This window comes from Cuculus canorus, chromosome 5 (genome assembly GCF_017976375.1).
Source record: "Cuculus canorus isolate bCucCan1 chromosome 5, bCucCan1.pri, whole genome shotgun sequence".
In the NCBI taxonomy this organism is placed as follows: Eukaryota; Metazoa; Chordata; class Aves; order Cuculiformes; family Cuculidae; genus Cuculus; species Cuculus canorus.
The window spans coordinates 9,972,252-9,993,263 of NC_071405.1; the positions used below are offsets into that span (position 1 = coordinate 9,972,252).

Consider the following 21,012-nt stretch of genomic DNA (forward strand, 5'->3'; position numbering starts at 1 on the left):
AAGAGCTCACCAGCAGATGAAACCGTGGATTCTGGGTACCAGCTGCTGCAGGGACAGTCTTGTGGGGTGCATGGGTGTGCTCCTGCTTTAACAGACCACAAAGTAGCTTGGGTCCTGGTCTGCTCCCTCATCCTCTCCCTGATGTTGAACAAGCAAGTGGCAGGAGGAGAGTATAGCTGCTGCCCAGCTGTAGGTGCTTTGTAGTGACCATTTCTCTTTAAAATTTGAAAGAAAAGAAAAATCTAGTTGTTTTGGGGAGCAGAGTTGGAGAAGTGTAGCTGGTACCCTGGTTTGAATGGCACCTCAAGTGAGGCTTTTATGATTCAGCTGGGTAGAAACATTACTGCAGGACCCTGTAGGAACTAAAGGCCCAGCTTGACACCAAATATGAGGTTTTGGAGAGACTACCTGAGAAGGACAATGGAGAAGAACATGGACAGTGATGGACGGGGAAGCTGAGGCACATTGACAAAGCCACCCAGGAGAGCCACAGGTGTAACCCGTCTTCCTTCTCTGAAGCCCAGCTTAGTAAATCCAGTGAATAACTGAGGTTTTAATCAACTCTGTTCTACTGCTGGACGTCCTCAGTGTGGTTGTAACACCGTCATGTGACTGTGACCTGGGCATGTTACTCAGATGAGCAGTAGCATGGGGTGAGCAAGGGATGTTTTCCGTGACAAAGGTGGAATATCTTTCAGGATATATGTTTGTTTTCTTCTGTGTGATGACAATACATCATCCAGTGTTTTCCCCTTCATATTGTGATATATCATCTCGTGTTTCACACTTGAGATGTTGTGAGAGGAGTGAATGATGTTATGTAACTTAAGCAGAGAATTATCTTCTGATGTTCTAAAAGTGACTGTTAGTTTGATAAAGCAGTTGACTAATTAGTAAATTACCCATTGTTGTTTAAAATACTTGCGCTGCAAAATGTAAATGAAAAAAATTTCTCCACTTGTCAGTATGAAAAATGACAATAGCAAAAATAATACATAGGACATCTGCTCTGATTTTTTTTAAAATTTAAAATGCATTTAAGGCAGATGTTTGCAGAATTTGAATGGAAATCGGAGTAGATGGAAGAACAAAACATAGCTGTTTACCTTTTATGAAGTCCCATTTTTATGGTTAACATCGCTAGCGATATCTGACTTGATGCCTGTATTTTTCCACTGTTTGTATGAGAATGAACTGAATGTTCTGAAAACTGCTATTATGGCAGGATGACATATAGTTTCAATATTTAAAAAAAAGATTGTTAGTGAGTCAGTATTTCAGGGTGTTTTCTGATGATCTCTCCCTTTGCCCATCCTTTCTTTCCAGGAGAATACATAAAAACATGGAGGCCTCGCTATTTTCTTTTAAAGAACGATGGCACGTTCATTGGCTACAAGGAACGACCACAGGATGTCGACCAACGGGAATCACCTTTAAATAACTTCTCAGTAGCTCGTAAGTGTTTTTACATGCTCCTTAATCCACTTTGGGGGTTCATGTCTTCTTAGAGTCGTAGCACTGGAAAGCTACATCAGTGCCATTCAAATCTGCCCAGAGTGATTTATCTAAACACTAAATGTTTTTATTTGAGATGATAAAACTCCCTGTCTTCTCAGGAATAACTGTGATGTAGAGGCTTGATGTTTTCTGCAGTTTTCTACTAATTTACCACTTCTGGTTATAGAATAAAATGGGTTTATTTGTTAATCTTTTGTATGTCTGTTATTCAGCAAGTTGTTTTAAAGTGAAAATTAACTGAGGCACGTGTTGCCGTACTTGGCAGGTAGGCACAGCCGAAGCATTCCAGCCTCTGTTCTGACACCAGATCTTAATTCAAGTATCGTTGACGTAGGTCAAAGTTACTTGACTGTTAGTGTAAGAGAATGCAGAGTGAGCACTGGTTTTAATGAAACAGTTTTTCTCTTTTTTGAACACAAAACCATACTACTTCTGTTAGAGCCAACAAAATATTTGGAAATTAATAACATCTCTGAACCTCTGCACCATGTCCTATGCAAACATTTCCAACTTTGCTCAGGTGTTGCAGCACAGGATGTGATAGAAGAATCTGAAGATAATTTCCTTTTCTTGATGATGTTTTTAACCTCTTGCTGTATACTTCCAGCTTTTATGTTGTCTTGTTCTTAATCTCTCTTGTCTCATAATCTGCCTGTGTCTTGTTCCACCACTTAAAAATAGATCCCTGTGGCACCTGTTATTAACAACGATCTGTTCCGTGTACCTGGTGACTAGTGGAAGTTCTGCAGAGAGAAGGCGGTTTCCCTCTTTGTTACAGGGTAGCTTGAAATACAAGGGGTTCATCTTTGTAGTTGTCCTTTAAACGGACAGATTTATTTTGGAACACACTGGGCCCAGAAGAGAGCTGGGTAGCATTTGGAATTAATGTAAATGTTCATTTTTTTCCGTTTGTAGGAACATAAAGTCACTAGATTGGAAAAGACCTCTTAGATCATCAAGTCCAACCGTTCCTATCTGCCACTAAACCATGTCCCTGAGCACATCATATGCCTGTTCTGACTGATGATGGGAATAATACTGGACGTACTGTTGCATTGTGCAGGAGAAAGCCATTAGTCTATAAATTAACCCAGGACTTGTTTTGTAGCCAGAGCCTTTTAACAAATGCAGGTTTTGCAGGATGCTTTCATCCTGTTCCTTACGATAATTATTTACTGCAGCTCAGTGGTAAGGAGTGAAAAAGATGTGTCCGTTGCCATCTCATTGTCCAAGTTGCGTTCAAAAAGGGTTAACTTAAATCAGTTTTCACAACAGGAATATGGTGCTTTTTTGGCAGATTGAGCCCATCCGTCTTGGCATTCCTAAACAAGTTTGTTACCATGGTATTGGAGCATTGTCAAAAAAGATGCAACACATGGCTGTGGAGTAAGGTGTAGCCCCTGTAACAGGGATTGCAGGGAGAGCGTTGAGTGAAAGGATGTTCCTAGTACTGGCTCTTGTCTGGTAGACCAGACAAGGTTGGAAAGGCCTCAATGATTAGGGGGAGGGCTCCTTGCTAGAAGTCATTATTGCAGTTTTGGGCTCACTGGAGCAGCTGTTGCCCCACCAGGATTTAATTTCTCTTGTAGGCACTGGCATGTAGTTCTGCCAGCACCCGATGTGTGGTTCCCTTCTGGGTATCCTCCACACTTGTATCGTTTGGATGTGTTTTGCACCACAAGTTTTCCCTTTGAACCTGCTTGTCTGGTCCTTTCATATGGGTTAATTTGTTGAGTTCGCGTGGCTGAACTCCAGCTGCCTCCAGAGGAAAGCTCAGGCCAGAATGCAGCCTTGTGCTGCAGAGGCAGCGTGCAGAACCCTCCTGCCAGTGAAGGGTGGGGGGAATTTAGCTTAAATGTTTTATAAAAACTCATCCTTTTTTTTTTTTTTTTTTCCCAGAAGACTGTGCTAGCCCTGACTTATTTGTTAATTAGTGAACTAGATTTTTTTTAATGAGATGGCAGGCTGTCTCTGTCAGTCTGTTCTTTGGAAGTGGTCCCATGTTTCTGATTAAATCTTTACAATCTTCTGCTGTAAAATAATGTAGGCTTTTTTATCTTTGCAAGTAAAAAGATTTTTTTCATGACTAGGGGACTCTTCTTATTTGTAGTGTAAAATTAATATTAAGTGATTTTTGTCAACCCATGAGAGACAGGAAATACGCAGTTTGGGAGAAAACAGCAAGAGGAGATAACATCTAATGATGATCTGTCTTTTCCCTTAACAGATATGAAGAAATTATTAGTAGTAGAGTTTGCTTTTCTTGTGCTTGACAGTCTCCTCTTTCTGCTACACTAGCCTTTTCCTTTCAGTCTGTGATGGTTTTGATCATATGTCTTTGAAAACTTGTTTCTAGGCCCCCCATGGGTAAAGAGAGGCTCACTTTTCTTTTTTTAAGTGCCCTTCTCCACTTTCAGTTAAAATAGCCATATATCTGTCTGTAATTTCATGTTTTAAGTAGTTTATTTCCCTGTAAATTATCTGTTGCTGATTTATTAAAAAAAAAGGCAAGCAAAAAACCAAAGCAAACTTCTGAAAGTTTATGCCTGAGCATAAAACCGTGATTTTTGAGTCGCACTTGTGTTCACGTTCTGTACTTCACCACTAGTAAGACAGAAGGAATAAAAAAGCCTGTACTGAAATAGTTTTGCTCCAGAGACTCTGCAGACGAATAACCAATGGAGCCTGTGTTGTAAATCTGCAAGATAAGTAGCCTTCATACTGATTGTAATCTCGGATTATCATGTATGTCTGCCTATTAGGTTATAAGCCTTTAAAACCATATAGCTGAGAAGAGCAGTATATTGTGAAAAACCACATGGAGAGAGAGGTTATTCCTGTTAGAAAGAAGGGATTATTTCTCTGACTGTCAAAAAGGGAGTGGACTGTAGTGGTTTTGTTGTACAGCTGAAAACATAATTGTTCAACAATATGAGTGCTCCTTTTGGGACAGGACTGCATGTCTGCAGTCCAGCATTTACCAGAGGGCACAGGATGGCCAGATTAGTGGAGATATTTTTTTTGTCTGGTGTTACTGGGGGCTGCCTTAGTCCAGGTCTGTAACTCTGAGCTCCCAGCTCCTCACTTTCCCCATGCTGAGCTGTTTGGGGTGAATCTGTCTGGTGGTGCTAGCAGAAAAGGAGCACTTAATGTAGTATTCCTGTTTGCATTTCCAAAGTTTTAATTGTATGTCAGCATTCTTGTCTGGTTTACTTTTTTCTTTCTTCCCCCCCATCTCCTTCCTTAAATAAACCAAAGCAGGAATGGGAAGTGTTCTTCCTTGTCATTATTATTTTAAAGTGTGATGTCATTCTATAGGGAGCAGAGTTTGACGCTTTCATCACAAGTACTGCCTTTTAGCTTAAGTGCTGGGGAAGCAAATATTGTGACATTTTAGAAAGTCACTGGGATAATACTAAGTGTCTTTCAAATACAAAATGGCAATTTACATTTGAATGCCTTGGTGTCTGTTCCTGTTAGGAACAATTTCTGTGTCCTACTTACTTTAAAAGACCAAAGGCCAGGCAAGAATCAAGAGGTTCTTCAGAGCAATTTAAATAATTTTTAACAGGAGGCTGTTTATAGTACTTACTGTGTTGTACATGAGGAATATTTATGTTGGCCTGTTTGACATGAAGAACTGTCTTCCTGTTTGACATGAAAAACTGTCTTAGAAGTGACCCTCAGCCTGTATTTGAAATGTGAATGTTTTTATAGCAGAACCACCCAACATGCCGTGAATCAGACTTACTGTTACACAGCATCTGTAATTGCACTCTGCTGGTGGTGTGTTGTGGTACATGGTTATAGAAGGCAAACCTGGTGCTTCTCTAGCTTGCCAGACACAGTAATGAGCCTGGAGTTGGTTTTGAAAGTAAGAAAAAAACCTACTGCTTCATGATTTCATTGATAAAATCCATGTCATTGTCATATACGGGGAGAACTAAGTGGTACCTTCAAACTTCCGGTAACCTATGTGGTATGGCACTTTGGTAAGGCAATTTAAAAATAAAGCCTTCTGTATTTCTTGATATATGCTGTTATGATTGAGCAGGGTAATTAGACAGCATATTGTTCACTAAACAAACCAGTGCTATGTGACATAGTTGAATTATAGTGGTTATTAACTGACAAATCTCTATTATTCATCTTGCTGTATGCCTTAAAGATTGCTGGATCGGCAAGCTTAACAAATATCAATGGACAGTGCTGATTTAGGGGAAAAATGGTGATGTTTAATTGGTCCCCTTCTGTGACAGAAAATGCCTTGTGTGGTTTATTATGCTGAAATTAAATGGTTAAAGTTTAGGGTTCATGGCTAGTTTAAATACCTGTACTGCTACTTCAGAATACTTGGTCTGAGACGCTAAATGTGAATCTAAAGTCTGTTTTTTAAAAGTGAGCAAAAGCTCTCTGTTTATTTCTTCATGACGTTGCATTTTTGGATAAAAGTGGGAAACAGCTCTGAGTTAGCATAAGGATGGAAATAGCCTGATTTTCTTCTTTGAGTCTTCAGCCAAATTAAGTATCTATTAGGGCTGCACTGTATGGGTTCATAGAGGACAACCCCAGCCTGTATCTGATGATCACACTAATCAGGCAAAAATGAGAGACAGAACAAACAAACAAACAACTACAAAAAATGAAGAGCAGCTATGCTAAGGTGAGTGATCTGGGAGCAGGAATGAGATCTCTTGAGTTGAATTTAGTAGAACCTGGCTTCCTGGGCTGTGCCAGCTTGTGCAGTTGTGTTCGGCTTTCATTGCCATTCTGAGGAAAAGGATGGAGGTAGCTGGAAGACGAAAGACAGCACTCTGCTAGCATGGCTGTGTCGCTGTGTGGAAGTTCTTTAATCTTGGTGAATGAAGGAGTGCTGTTTATCACACTAAAACCTTTTCATGACTCATTAATAAACTTTCTTTTATCTAATTGCAGTGCTTTAGTAGGATGCAGTATAACCTCTGTGCTATTAAAGAAAAATTAGATTTTCTTGTCATGAAAAATGCAAAGTTACTCATTGAAAAGCTTATCAGTAGCAAATGAGGCATGAAATATATTGCCAAAAATACAGCGCCTAAAAACACTAGCAGTAAATATTTTATCTTGGTGCTAATTAAGAGCTTGAATTTAAAACTGAGTGTTCTAAATTTTCACAATAATAAAATTAACCTAACAATACCAGTGTAGCCTTAGTAATGTGCACTGTTATTCTGGCCAGATTCTGTCATTGACTTGCATGTTGCTGGTGGTGGGGGTTGTTCATAGCTCTAGCAGTAGGCAGAAATATCTTCTTGCTTTCATAGTGCCTTTTTGTTTACTTGGAAGCTGATTTAGAATCACAGAATCATAGAATGGTTTGAGTTGGAAGGAACATTAAAGATCATCTAATTCCAACCCCCCCTGCCCAGAGCTTGAAGACCAAATAATAGCAAGCTTGTGGTTTCATTAACTGCAAGGAAAAGTGTTTAATGTAAGAAGAAAACTCCCAATTATCTCTCTTCCTCTGTCCGCCTGGTTACTTGGTTTCTTAATTTGAATATCCTTTAACAGGAGCTGTTTGAATTAGCATTAGATTTTCTATTAATACAAATCCGAAAAATGTGTTGTTTGGGCTTCTGTTGTTATTTCATTGATTTTCTGTTCATTTTCAGATTCTCTCTTAGCATAGCTAGCGTACCCTTAATCGAGTGCAATTTCAGGCCCAAATTTGAAGGATAAATCACAACATCGTATAAAGCTTAAGATAGTAGATGTGATTCTGGAAAAAAACAAAGGTAGAAGTTAACACAGCTCGAGGGAGAGCACTTTTATGAAGAAAGCAGTGGTTTTGCTTGTAGCTGTGCTTCTGTAGCCTTTTTAGGTTGTGCTTAAATGCTGGCAGTGATGGAAGCTGTTTGCTGAGTCTCTGTACAGCTTCCGACTCCGCAGCAGCTGTCCCGGAGGCATTTCGAACGGGGTCTTCTCTGGGGGTGCCTCTGCAGTTTGATGTTCCCTCTAGTGTTTGAGCACTGGAAATGCTGAGTTGAATCTTTGTCAGGTCGCTGCAAAAAATGACCAAACATGCTCCAGCAACTCCTTGAAAGCCAAGGACAGGGGTTTATGTTGGGGAAAGACAAAGTGAGGGAATGTGGGGGCTTGGCTTTAGTTTTAGTGGATGTAATTGCTGCATTATCAGCTGACTTTGTGCATTTGCTCTGTTCTGGATGACCTTTGGAATGCAGGACCTGAGTCTGAATGGCTTCTGTGTCATCACATCACATTTCCCCTTACCTCTATGGGCAGACCAAAGGTGGAGCCTTTCTAAGCAGAATTTGATTTTGGTGCTTCTTAGATGATATCTCCCAAGCTATTTATTGGTTTCATCAACACAGTAAATTTTTCTCAAGTCTCCTAAAGAAGTACTTACAGAGATTTCTGTGCCTGATTAATCGAAACAGTTTGCTAGATAAGAATAAAGACAAATGATTATTTAAACCTGCTTATGTACCATGACTCTTTCTTCCTTGATTGTGGTAGAGTGCCAGCTGATGAAGACAGAGCGACCTAAACCAAACACATTTATCATTAGATGCCTCCAGTGGACCACAGTAATTGAAAGAACATTTCATGTGGAGACTCCAGAGGAGCGGTATGTTTCATTCATATTTAATACATAAACTACTCACAAAAGCAGATGCAAGCGTTCAGCATTAATAGCAACTCCTTTGCTGAAGCTCTTATTTATCAGATGATGTACGTCTAGACTGAACAAACAATTTTTGAGCGCGTCAGTGTTTTATTGTGTGTTTCAGTATAAAAGGTACCTTAATGAGTGTTTCAGAGAGTGGATTTTGAGTAGTATTTGTAAATGAACTGTTGCTACGTTGGGTATCCAGAACAGACAGGTGCAGGTGTGTCCCAGCACACAGGTTGTTATTTCTGGAAACTCAGGATTCATTTCTCACTGGAAATGTTGTGGTATGTGAAGTGAAGGGTTTCTGACCTGGGAGTTTCTGGAAGGGCAAGCACAAGTGGTACAGAGATTCAGGCAAAGCTGAGTTGTATCAACACACTGACCTTTCAGTCTTTTTAGACACCTTGTTTTTAAAGGAAAAATGTTAGTTGTGTCATTGCTGATTGCTAATGTTTCATGCAAATTAGATAATGAAGGTGATAGTTATCTGCTGCAGGTGCAGATTTCTGTTTCAACTGATAGGAAACAAAGCTAAGAGCGTGCATCCTGTGCTCTCATCATTGGAGAATTGATCTCATACCTCCTGAGAGAACAGTTTTCCAGCACAGCTATTCTACAACTATAGAGTATTTAAATATTTACTTGCTCTTCAGGAACTGAACTCCATTTTTTCTGGTACCTTTGCCCTAGGGAAGGGGTCTTGTAAAAGCCTTGTCCTTCCTAATATGATACTGCTGTGTGCTTCTTTTTAAGATCAGCAAATTCTACCTAATATTCTTTGCTTTTTTCTTTTCCAGCCTTTGCATATACTGTTTGAAAGAAGGTTCCTATTTATTGCTTTTGATTCTGTTACACTAATGAGAAGAAGGTGAAATCAAATTAAAAACAAAGAAAAATAAACTACTCCTTGTTTCTTTTAGTTGCTTTGTTGTCAGTGACCCTAAAGGGAGTGAATAACCGTTTCCACTTGGGGGAAGATTGTGTTTCAATCTTGTGTTCCCCCCTAGCCAATTAAGTCAGCTTTGTGACACTTCAGGGCTTGGCGTGTTAGTCACCTCTGTTGTGTATGCTTGAGACATAAAGGCTGAGGGTGTAATTCTGGTCTCCCAGAAATCAAAGGTACTCTCTTCAGGAGAGTCGAGATCTCAACCAAGTCAGTAACAAATCTTAAATGAGATGTGAAGGTAGGTATGCCTGTAGCTTTCTGTTGTGCCTTTAAAACACTTTTTGAGAGATAAAAACAGAGAAGGAAAAGTTCTTTTTGTAGTAGTTCTGAATGTGAAAAATGACTGGTAAATAAAGCAGTGTGTTTGTGGTGATGAGAGAGGAAGTGTCTACTGGGAGCGTAGGGAGGATGTTCAGGATGTTAGCATTACCTTGCTGCCCTGGATAGTGCACGTTCAGATGAAATCCAAAATAAAAATGCACGGGGCGGGAAAAACCTTGTGTGTAGTTCATGTGGTTTTTATTAGAATCTTACGCTGGATTCTTCCCCATGAACTTCGCTGCCTCTGTGGAATGATTTGCCTCTTTCACTCATCACAAAATGAAATTCACGTGTTCAGTTAGGATTTTTTATTTTTGTATCAACCAATTATTTCACTGTGTAGTTTCATAGAACCAGTGAAATATGTGACGCTGATTAGGATGGCGTGGCTTCACCACAGATCATGCATGGAGTTGTTCAGCATTGGCTTCTGTTCCTGCTGTAGTAGCGAAATATTTTACCTGAGAAGTCCTTGGGAGAGGAGTTTAGCCAGTGCCTATGAAATATCTACTAAACCACTACTACGTCCCGTTCCCTGCAGATAGAAAAGAGAGTAAAACATGGTAAATTCATCTAGTCCACTGAATGTGCCTTCAGCCCCTGTATGCCTTAAAGCCCATGCCAGAAAACCTGTAAGCCCTCATGAGTTGCATGCTTTACGTTCAGTAAATTTGTAGTGAAATGAAGTGAAGGCCAAGAACTTTCACTTCAGTAGTTTCCAAAGGTGTGAAATTTCCCAAAGGACACTGGAGTGGAAGTGGTCTCTGTAAGAACCAAAGGGGTCAGTGTTAGAGCACCCATTGTTGAAGCAGCTGTGGAAACTTATGGTAACCAAGACCTGTGCCTAAGATAATATGTCGCTCCTTTTGCTGACATTGTGCTAAACTTTATGCAGGAATTGCTGCTCTTCTGTCATCATCTTTGCAACAGAGGAAAAACCTAAGTATCTTGCGCTTTACTACCTTCTCCTACAACACCGCTTGCCATTAAAATTTGGGATATGTGTGCAAAGGGGTGGCATAGTGCCCCCAGCAGTTGGATGTATGTGTTTCAGCACACCATAGGAATGGAGACGCAGTGTTTAATTGCTTTGTGCTGCGTGGGAGCCTTTTGCTTTTTTGGTTTTGGCAAGTCTGGTTTTGTTATGTAAATCCCTATATCACCAGGTCAAATCTTGAGCTGCTGACTGAATGCCTATTAGAAATTCTGTTGTCTGAAAAGGCTTATGTTGTATCCAGACTGGGAGGACTTTTGTTGTCTCTTGTTTCTGGTACGATTAATAAAAGATATATTTTTAAAGTACTTCTAAAACGCATTTTTACGGGGCTTGAAAAGCACGTAATTAATTGTATGTTGTATTGATTCATAAGAGAGCTTTAGGTGCTCTGTATACCTTGGTGACTTTTGCCATGGCAGATGGTAATCTAAAGTCACAAATAACAAATGTCTTTGCTTATATTTTGCCAGGGAAGAATGGACAAAAGCCATCCAAACAGTAGCAGACAGCCTCAAGAAACAAGAGGAAGAGATGATGGATTTTAGATCGGGCTCTCCCAGTGATAATTCAGGTGCTGAAGAAATGGAAGTTTCTATGACAAAGCCAAAACACAAAGTGGTAAGCGTGCACTTTTTACGTTCTCTCAAATGTTGGCAAGAAATAGCCATCAGGACTCATCTGTTCCAATAACAACTACACGGCTGTTTGTAGCTGCAGCTTCTGGGGTAAACATTTGTGTGAGCTGAGCAGCTACCAGGCAAAGCGTGTCTGGGTCCACCAGTGTTCTGAGTTCAGATGTTCTTACTGGATGGCTTTCAGGGTCAACTCAGGTCTGGATTTGGTTTGTCTATTTTTCTGTGGTACAGAGTCTGAAATGATAGCTCCTGCTGGACTGTGTGATTGTGTAAACTCTTTGCAGGCTGATGCAAAGATATTCCAGTGAATTTGCGAGACTTGGGGTTAGTCTAGTGGATTTAGTTGCTCCAGATTAGGGGTTTAGGCTTGCTCCCAGACAACCGTTGCGGTGTCTGTCCGTAGTGTTTCTAGAGCTTGAGGTTTTTCATCAGGCACAGCATAGTCTGAATTCACAGGGCCGGCTCAGCAGTGGCCTTCCACGAAATGAGTATGTGCCAGAGGAGCCCTTGTATCTTTGCCCTGTGGAGCCCTTTCAGGTATCTGTCTTCAACCTCCCTTCACTTCTTTCTACTGCTTTGTAGTCTCCTGTTTGCATTTCTATTTTCCAAAGCATTCCCATCTGCTCTTGTAAGAAAGAATTGACGGAATCGTGTCCCATGCAAATACTATGTCTGTGGATCATACCAAGGCTCTTCTTTGTGTCCTTATCTCGCCATTGTCATCCTCATGTGCTTTTATAAGTTTGTTTCAGTTTTGGCAAAACCAGTGATGTTTTTTAAGAAAAGAGACAGTCATAATTTGCAGTCACGAAGTGTATGTGCTGGCATTGTGTTGGTGATTTTAGACGGATGTGGGTGGCTGCGTCCATGTCGCTCTGAATTGCAGCTGCCACTGGCCTTTTGTGTCCTTGACTGGATGGATACCACTCTTGCTGAGTGGCTCTTCACAGAACTGCAAGAACCGCCTCGTTGGTCAAATGCGCAAGTTATTCTGAGACTGTCTTTCTTTGGGCATGTTAGTAAGGATAACAAAAATGATTATTGGGCTCCTGGCAACTGTATTGAACAGGGATCAGGAAATCACTTCAGCCAGCTCTGGGAAAGGTTATGAAGAAAGTTTGCTATTGTAAGCATCTTGAATTTTTCCCCAACCAAGGCTGCAGTAACCTTCAGCTGTAAAATTCTCACTGTTGCTGCGCTGGCAGTGGCCATTGATATGACCACTGATAGACAGAGACTATCCTCAGCCTTCAACAGGTTCAGCATTTTTCCTGTTGGTGAAACAAATAAGAGTGAATGGCTCATCTGTGAGACAGTCTTCTTGTCTGGGGGTTTTGATGCTGTTCGGTTCAACACAAGAAAGCTGGTCCCCTACAGAAGTGGGGAACATCAGAAGAAAGGTATGGGCTTAATCCCTGGAACCAGAGCAACATGTGCCTTTTAGTGAACATCTGCTTTGACAAAGTGGTCAAAATGTCTATGGCGTAATAATAATAATAATAATAATAATAATAACAACAATAATATGTTGAGTGGTATTGGCACAGTTTAGTGTGTAGTCATGTGAAAAAGAGTTCTGTTAATGGAAAGCTTATGTTTTTCCCTAAATAGTTTGATTGATTATCTGTGGGAGTGCACTGATATTTGTTTTTATAGAAGACTCATGTCTGCCCCTGCTTTCTACTAAGCTTAAGAATTAAAAAAAAATCACATCTGCAATGCATGCAATCTATTCTCACATGAATGAAAAATTCTAGTCTGAGAATGATATACTTGTTGTTAGTCCGTGTAATTCAGTTATTGTTTATCTTGTATCCTTAACAGACCATGAATGAGTTTGAATACCTTAAACTACTGGGAAAAGGCACTTTTGGAAAGGTCATTTTAGTTAAAGAAAAAGCAACTGGACGGTATTATGCTATGAAAATTCTGAAGAAGGAAGTTATTGTAGCAAAGGTGGGTAAATGGGGAGCGTGGGAATGTGGTTCACCCTTGATACAGCCTTCAGGAAAGTCTAGAAAGGATTCTCTGACCACGTGTAAAAACGTGCTCCATTAATGTTTGAAATTGACTCTTGATCTGGGGAATCACTTGCGGATTTCCTTCTGCTTTTGTTTCAGGATGAAGTAGCACACACGCTGACAGAAAACCGTGTTTTACAGAACTCGCGGCATCCGTTCTTAACAGTAAGGATTTCTCCCTCTGCTGATTGTAGCTTGACATTGTGACAATCAAGACTTTCCTATTTTTTTGTTGTTTATATAATACATCTGAGATCTGTGTTTTGAGAGTGGCTGTGTATTTTTGTACCCTTCCAGTTTTGGGAAGTGCAAATTAAAATGCTTTTTTAAGTCTTCTGATTCTTGCAGAGCAGGTCCTTGGTATCTCTTGAAGGTAGTGTTTCAGGGTGTGGTTTGGCTTTATGGCTCACCCGATTAATGGCTTGGTGTCTCTGAGAGAAGCATCTGCTTTTCCAGTCGTTTTGGTGTCCTCTTTGCAGCAGAGATCAGGGTCACCCTGACTTTGTGACAAACAAGTTCAGGAATATATAATGGGCAAAAAACTTGGGGTTTTTTTTTGCCCTTCTTTTTTATTTTTTTTTTAAGCTCCTAGAAGCAGCTTACTGTGAAATTGGAGCACTGGTAATGCCAGCCAAAGGGTAGTGGTGGGAGCATGTGGGATGGGACAGGGAAGAGTAGGACTGTGCTTTGTCTGCTGCTTTCCTTTTCAGTTGGGTTAGCTGTAAAATCAAACCATACTCACTTTAGACCTCCAGTGCTAGCAATCTCTCTGAGTTGAGTTCAGGTACCTAAGTTCCGCTTTAGTATTTTGTTTCTAGTACTTGTAACCAGTTCGATCTAAACCTTTTCCAACAGCTTAAGCCCTCTGTGAGGCCCCTGTAGGATCCTGCTTGTTTCTTTTGTCCTGGTACACAAGATAGACTTTTGAGCGTTGCCTCTGGAAGTAAATATTGGCTGCATTGGGTATAATCAGAGAATGTTTGTTGACATGTCTAAAACCTCATCCTCCCTTTCTCTGCAAAAGTATGTCTAGTTTAAAAATGCCACCCCTAGTAATGAAGATGATGATATCATATGCAGTATTTCCTTTTTAAACCCAAAGTATCCAAAAGAAGGGCTGTTTTGAGAAATCAGCTTTGAGCCTGGGTGATGACCAAGAAATTCAAGACTGTGGCAAACAAGTTGATGTTACTCTTGCCACAGGAATACACATGACTGGAGTGTACAAAGGCACCTTGTGACGCTCTATCACACCCTCCATCCGGTCTGTTTTAGTGAATTGCTCACAAAATATTGACAGCATTTCTCAATCCTCTGGCAGGCTGTCAGCGGGAAGCATTTGCAGGTAGCAGGGCAGAGACCAGGGGACTGGTGTAAATATGTGTCTCATATAAGAGGGCTTCTAGCGGTGCTCTAGGGTTTTGTTGTGGCCTCTTGTCTGTGACATGAAACTGAGAGCTTGTGCCCCGAGGGGGAAACTTCAGAGCCGCTCTTGGTACATTTTGTATCACTATTAATGGAACAGGACTTTGTTTCACAGCATTATAGACATTACCGATAGCTTCTGCAAGGGATTGTTTTGTTGTTTTATTAAATGTATTTAATTCAATAAGTTGATGGTAGATCAGTCCTCAGCTGCAACAGGAAAGTGCAAGTGTTACATAAGATACAAGGACAAAAAGTCTGCTCAAAGAGAACGAAGTCATATCTGTGTTTCTGGTTTTCTATTAAAATGTTTTTATAACAGTCACTGTGATTTGTCTTCTAAGTTTTGATTTAAATCTGTTTCAGGCTTTAAAGTATTCCTTCCAGACACATGACCGCTTGTGTTTCGTTATGGAGTATGCTAATGGAGGGGAGGTAAGGGAAATATAATAAGGTTTAATGCTTTAGGATTTTTCTGTGCTACTCCTAATTCTACTTGACATTATTTAGCTAAGGTCCATGTGTACAGTTCTAATTAATGCAAGTTGACCCAATTAAACAGAGAGGTTTGCAGGTTTAACTAATATTAAGAATTAAGGCTCGTTTAATTTTTTTTAACTCCGTTTTTAGAGAATAGAGGGTTTGGGTGTAGGTTGATATTTTACGTAACAGCATCATATTGTGATCTGACATTTAGTAATCCAAGAAGGCAAAGTTACTTCTGTTTGCTCTTCAGACAGCTTCTAATGCTTTTTAGTGAATATTGTGAGCACATGTTACTTTGGAGGCAAAACTAGAAACGGCAAACTACTGCTAGTCAAGAAGGAAAGATTGGAATATTAACATATCTCTGAATCGTGTGTTAAGCTGTAGTTTTAATATGTAATTGCGGTTCAATCAGGATGGGGTTTTAACTGTTTTGTGTGCATACAAGAATATGCAGCACACAAACTGATTATCAGTGGTCCTATGTGAATATGAGATATAATTGTCTAGTCATTTAATTTATGATGCTTTTTAATACATTTGGGAATACAGCTGGGTGAGGGTGGAGAGGGATTTTCTCTTAGGTAATACCACATTCTAAGCAGGGTGGCCTGTGGAGTGCGAGATGCAATACAGAAACATGCAATCTAAAGGTGACAAATTATTGTTCTTGCAGTTGTTTTTCCATCTGTCAAGAGAGCGTGTCTTTTCTGAAGACCGGGCTCGGTTTTATGGAGCTGAGATTGTTTCAGCACTGGATTACCTGCATTCAGAGAAGAATGTGGTTTATAGAGATTTGAAGGTACGTAGAAAAATAATTTTGTAGGCTTTTAGTGCTTGGGTATTTTATTTGTTAGTCACAAGAGGAAATGAGCCTGAACTATAAGAAAGCTTTTTTTCACTGAACTTTAACATACCAGTTGTTGCAGCTGTTTTACTTGACTTTACAGGATGTCTAAACACTTTTATAGTCTGTGAGGTTGTATAATGCATTTATGAGGACCCTGGCAGCATTTCAGAGAATCTAAAGGGGCACTGAGCTGCTTGGATCGCACTTTCACTTGACTGCTTGTGTTGTAAGAGAAACCTTACAGGCTTTTCTGTGGTGGAACACAATCCCGGGCTCTTCATCTCAGGTTTTATCAGATAGATGCAAATTCATACTGTATGGACATTGTGCTTCCTTGCAACGTGCTGCACAGCACTGTCTTCATAGTACCTACTTGCAGTCAGAAAATTGGATAAGTTTCAGGTTGCTTATTTGTTTGGTGAGCAGAGAAGGGGTAAAAAACCAGCCAAGCATAAAATCTCAGGTCAAACAAACTTGGAAAATTCTGGAGGAAAATGCAACAATAGTATTTTTTTTTTCCCTACAAGTGTTTTCAGGAGAGGATGAGGGAATACCGGTAGTTCATTTAGGAGCAATCAAAAATGAAACATGCTATGTAATGTTTTCGGGCTGCATCAAAGTCATTTCAGGATTCCTCTTGGGATTTCATACACAGTGGAAACTGTCCTGAAATCTGGATAGCTTTCTCAAAAATCAGTGGCATGGGCTAGGATGAATACCGTGTGCTGAGTAAATGTATAAAGTGATTCACCTGAAAAGGGTCTTTTTGGAAGTGGTTTCTTTGCCTTGCGTTTGATTTTTGCTTCATTTGCTATCCCTTACTGATACAGAATCTTTCATAAACACAATGTCTACATTCTGTGTTCTTTCTGTATATGTGATTGGTTACTCAAAGATTGCAAATTAGTTATCTCACGTTCCCTAAAGAAAGAATAAAAGCGATAGAAATGTATGTTTATATCATGTGCTTCGGCAGTTACCAAAGCTGGTGGTTCTGATCCCAGTGACAAGGCTCAAAACTGATCTGCAGAAATTCATGTATTTTGTTGACTTGCTCAGGAGCAGTTTACCTTATATGTACTAATGTCTTTGATTTGGATTGTCTTCTTAGTTGGAGAATCTTATGCTGGATAAAGATGGACACATAAAAATAACAGACTTTGGACTATGTAAAGAAGGCATCAAGGATGGAGCAACAATGAAGACTTTCTGTGGCACTCCAGAGTACCTTGCACCAGAGGTATGTTTATATTGGCCATTGCACTAAATTATATTCTTAAATGCCGTCCATGATAGAAGTAGTGATACTGAACAGTTCCTTTGCCATAATGTGTCTACGTGTTTTTTGAAATGCCTCCAAGGATGGAGACTCCACTTCCCTGGGCAGCCTGTTCCAATGCTTCACTGCTCTTTCATGTAAAGAAATTTTTCCTGATATCCAATCTAAACCTCCCCTGAAGCAACTTGAGGCCGTTTCCTCTCATCCTATCCCTTGTTACGTAGGAGAAGAGACCAACATCCACTTTGCTGTGGCCTTTTTTCAGTTAGTTATATATGGTGATAAGTCTCCTATCAGCTTCTTTTTCTTCAAACTGAACAGCCCCGGCTCCCTCAGCTGCTTCTCATAAGACTTGTGTTCCAGACCCGTCACCACTTCTGCTGCCTGTCTTTGCACACGCTCCAACAGCTCAATATCTTTCTTGTTCTGAGGGGCCCAAAACTGAACACAATACTCGAGGTGCAGCCTCACCAGTGCTGATTACAGAGGGATAACCAATTTAGCATGGTATGTGTTAATAAATAAAATAAATAAATTCAACCAGGGGATCTCGAACCCCAAACTGTATGTTTGGGGGATTTTTTTTTTTTTTTTTTTGCCCTTTTGGGGTTTTATAAGTGTAAAATGCAAATGTGCACTTGCACCTTTAGTCCTGGAAGTATTCCTTCTGAGAGGTGTCCAACACAGGTGGTGTTATAGCTGTTAGTTACAGGCAGATCAAAAGTGAAATTATGCGATGGAGGGTATATGTATACATGGAATTTTGCAGGCAGATGCTCGTTTTGTCTGCCCGTGCTCTGAGCCGTCTGGAAGCAGACTCACTGTATTAGTAGGGCACCGAGCCTGAGCTGATGCCGTGTGCGTCGCAGAAGGGCTGGTTGGCCTTGCAGTGGGTGCTTTGCTACCCATGGCCTGAAGACTTCCATCCAGCTTAGAGCAAAGGCAGAAGCGTCTTGAGGTGCTGCCTAATTTATTGGTACAGCCAAGATGCAGCCTTTCTGTGGGGTGAAAAGACTTGGACATTGAAAACCTTTCTTCACTTAAGTAAGCAGAAATACAAAGTATGGAAAACCAAAGTGGAGGGGGAATATTTCTACTGGGAACTGATGTCTTTTGCACTCTCCACTTGCAGAGCCATGGCAGTGTGCTCTTGTTTGTTTTCTTTTCTAACTCCCAGCTACTTTCAAGAGCCTTCAGTGTCTTCGTGATAATGAAGAACATGGGCACCTGTCAGAGTAGCTTGCGGCAAGGAGGTAGAGCCAGTCTCATGATAGCTGCCAGCTCTCCATGGATCACCAGAAGTCTTCAGTGAATCTAAATTGGGGTCCATGGACCACAAATTGAGATTTACTGATGCAGGAAGTAATTAGCAGCATGACGACGTGTTTATTATTCATAAACAGGGCTTTTATTTTAGCTTCCCTCTTAAAATTAATTGCTGAACTTCAGTTTCTCATCAAGGATTCTGTGAGGAGACTGAAAATATTTATTGTTTTGGTTCTGTATTTTCCTAACTGGGAATGTGGGGATTCCCTGTGCAGATGTTATGTTGTTCTTTTGGTTATATTATTTGCTGCTATATTTCTTTTTAATATTTATGGTGAGCTGGATCATCCAAAAGCCTGAAGGACAGATCCTTCTGATTAACCCTCCTCTCTCCCTTGCTTGCAAATCCCATCTGTGAGTTGGAGTGTTAAATTCTGGAGGCTTTTGTCATCTGGTCAGTAGCATGCAAAAAATCTGGAAATCGTGTGCAAGTGATATTCTGTGCATTTAAGGTCATACGTCCTTAAAAGCAGGGGTCTCGGTCTTCTTGTCTGCATTCGTAACTTGAATCCAGCATAGCGGTGTGTTTGTACAGTTGGTGCATCGTTGTTTTTAGGTTCGTACTGGAATCTCGTGCATGGATGACAGTGACTGAACCATGTCAGCTTTGATATGTCAGATGCATCGGTGGCTGTGATGTTTACAGCTGTTGTGCCTTCTCTTTCAGATTCCACCTCACAGCAGTCTAGAGCTGCTTGTTAGGAAATGATGATCCTTTAATTTAAGTGAAATGACCTTGTTACTTTACTGCTCCCAGCTATTCTGTGTGTTGCAATAAATCATGGACGAGTGCGATACCTTTTTTGTTATGGTGTATTTTTGATACAAACAACATTGCACTGTTTTGTGCAATCACAGATAGGAGTATATGCTCATTGTGATAAAGCCCTCTGAAGAAATAAGCATTTTATATTCTGTTTAGAAATAATGGAGTTGTAGGAAAGTTGTAGTTAGTAATCTAGATTATAATGCAGAGTATTAACACACTTTGCTAAAGCAGCATTTGAAGTATTTACTGCATTTTGAAAGCACCTGTAGCATTTATTACATACACAACAAAGTTCTCTGTGGTTTTGTTTTTCTTTCAGTTCTCTCCTGTTGAATCTCTTGTAGCAGTTCAAAAAAAAAAAAAAATAAAAAAGCAGAGGCCCTGTGACCGTTTTATTTTAGGTAACCCAAGTGTAGAGGAGTGTGAACAGGAAGCGCGTAATGAACGGGGTGACTCAGAGAGCGGTAACTGCATTGTCACACAATATCTCCTGAGCGCTGAAGGGCTGTGATGCCTCGGGAAGGACGAGGCCGGCTCCTGGAATCTTGACTGGCCGGCAGCTGTGTCGGCCATATACATATACGGGGCAGCTGCAGAGCCAGCTGTCTTTGGTGTGAATCATATGGCAGGGGATGCTGTAAATAGACCAAGATGGGGTAATCCAATACCTGGCAGCCTTTTGATTTGTACTGCAGGCTCTTTCCTTCGTTCAGATAATTAAGGGCAATAATTAATGAATACAGAGAGGCAGAGTGGAAACAGTTGCTACAGGGAGGGTTTCAATGCTTCTTTTTTGTGTGCAAAACCTTCATCAGTGTCTGTAATCCTACTTTTGTTCGAAAACTTGCATCAACTTCATTTCGCTCTTTCCACCTTTTAATTTTGAGTGTAAAATATTTTGAATTGTAGCAATGTAAAGCTCACAGAGACACCATGGCATTAGAAAACACTCTGATGGTGCAGTAGTGGTTTGTGCTCTTAGCAAGAGCAAGCATTTAGTGGAGACCTGTGAAAAGTGTAAAGATGACAACTAAAACCTGAGGACAGGCTCTGGAACATGAGACTGTTGGTGTCAGCTACAAACAACTGTGTAGGAGACACAAAGTCTAGAGAAGCTCTTATAACATCCACTCCACAAGCCACAAAACAGTCCCCACTCCCTTCAACAATCTTCAGTGGCGAAGATGAGAAACGCACTGTGACAGGGCTTCTCCGGAGCAAGCAGGAGAGATGGAAGGCACTGCTGGGGTCCTGCATCCATGCACCAGCCAGGACTTTGTTAGGTAGAAGCACCCAGTGGAAGGGGAAAAATGAACTGTGCTGGACTTGTTCTGCTGTGAGACCTGCAGAAGTCCCCCCTCACGGAGAATTCCTGGGTTTGCAGCCCTCTGAGCAGAGGCAGGAGTGCTAGAGCTAAGGAGCCAGTGCTTTTGGAGAGGACAAGGAGAGGAGAAGAAACATTTCCAGACAATTTGGCTGCCATTTCACGGCCTTATGGCCAGTCAAATGTTAGGAGTGGTGTTCTGGCTTTGGTGTTTAATGTAGATTAGTCATTTAGTATTTGCAGGTGGTCTTTCAGGATGAGCAGGGCCATCCTTTGGGAGTGCAGGTTGATATGAAATGATAGGAATGTTTGACTTGTTGCTTGTAAGGTAACAGGCTGATGTTTTTTTCTCTTCCCCCTGTGTGGCTCCTTGATGGTTTGGGATTTTTTTTGTTTGTTTTTTTTCTTTTTTAAAAGGGATCCCATCTGGAACACTTTGTGA

General features: G+C 40.6%; 1 protein-coding gene across 4 annotated transcripts in view; it reads left to right on the forward strand.

Annotated features, from left to right (window-relative positions):
• The window catches only part of AKT1 (AKT serine/threonine kinase 1), a 76,900-nt gene that overhangs the window by 39,990 nt on the left and 15,898 nt on the right, over positions 1-21,012 (forward strand). For all 4 annotated transcript variants that reach the window (XM_054067649.1, XM_054067647.1, XM_054067648.1 and 1 more), the window contains 8 exons: positions 1,327-1,455; positions 8,035-8,146; positions 10,926-11,073; positions 12,915-13,046; positions 13,211-13,276; positions 14,903-14,971; positions 15,699-15,824; positions 16,984-17,112. In XM_054067649.1, coding sequence (XP_053923624.1) covers positions 8,046-8,146; positions 10,926-11,073; positions 12,915-13,046; positions 13,211-13,276; positions 14,903-14,971; positions 15,699-15,824; positions 16,984-17,112 — 771 coding nt within the window. In that variant the 5' untranslated portion in view covers positions 1,327-1,455; positions 8,035-8,045. The remainder of the gene's footprint in view (positions 1-1,326; positions 1,456-8,034; positions 8,147-10,925; positions 11,074-12,914; positions 13,047-13,210; positions 13,277-14,902; positions 14,972-15,698; positions 15,825-16,983; positions 17,113-21,012) is intronic.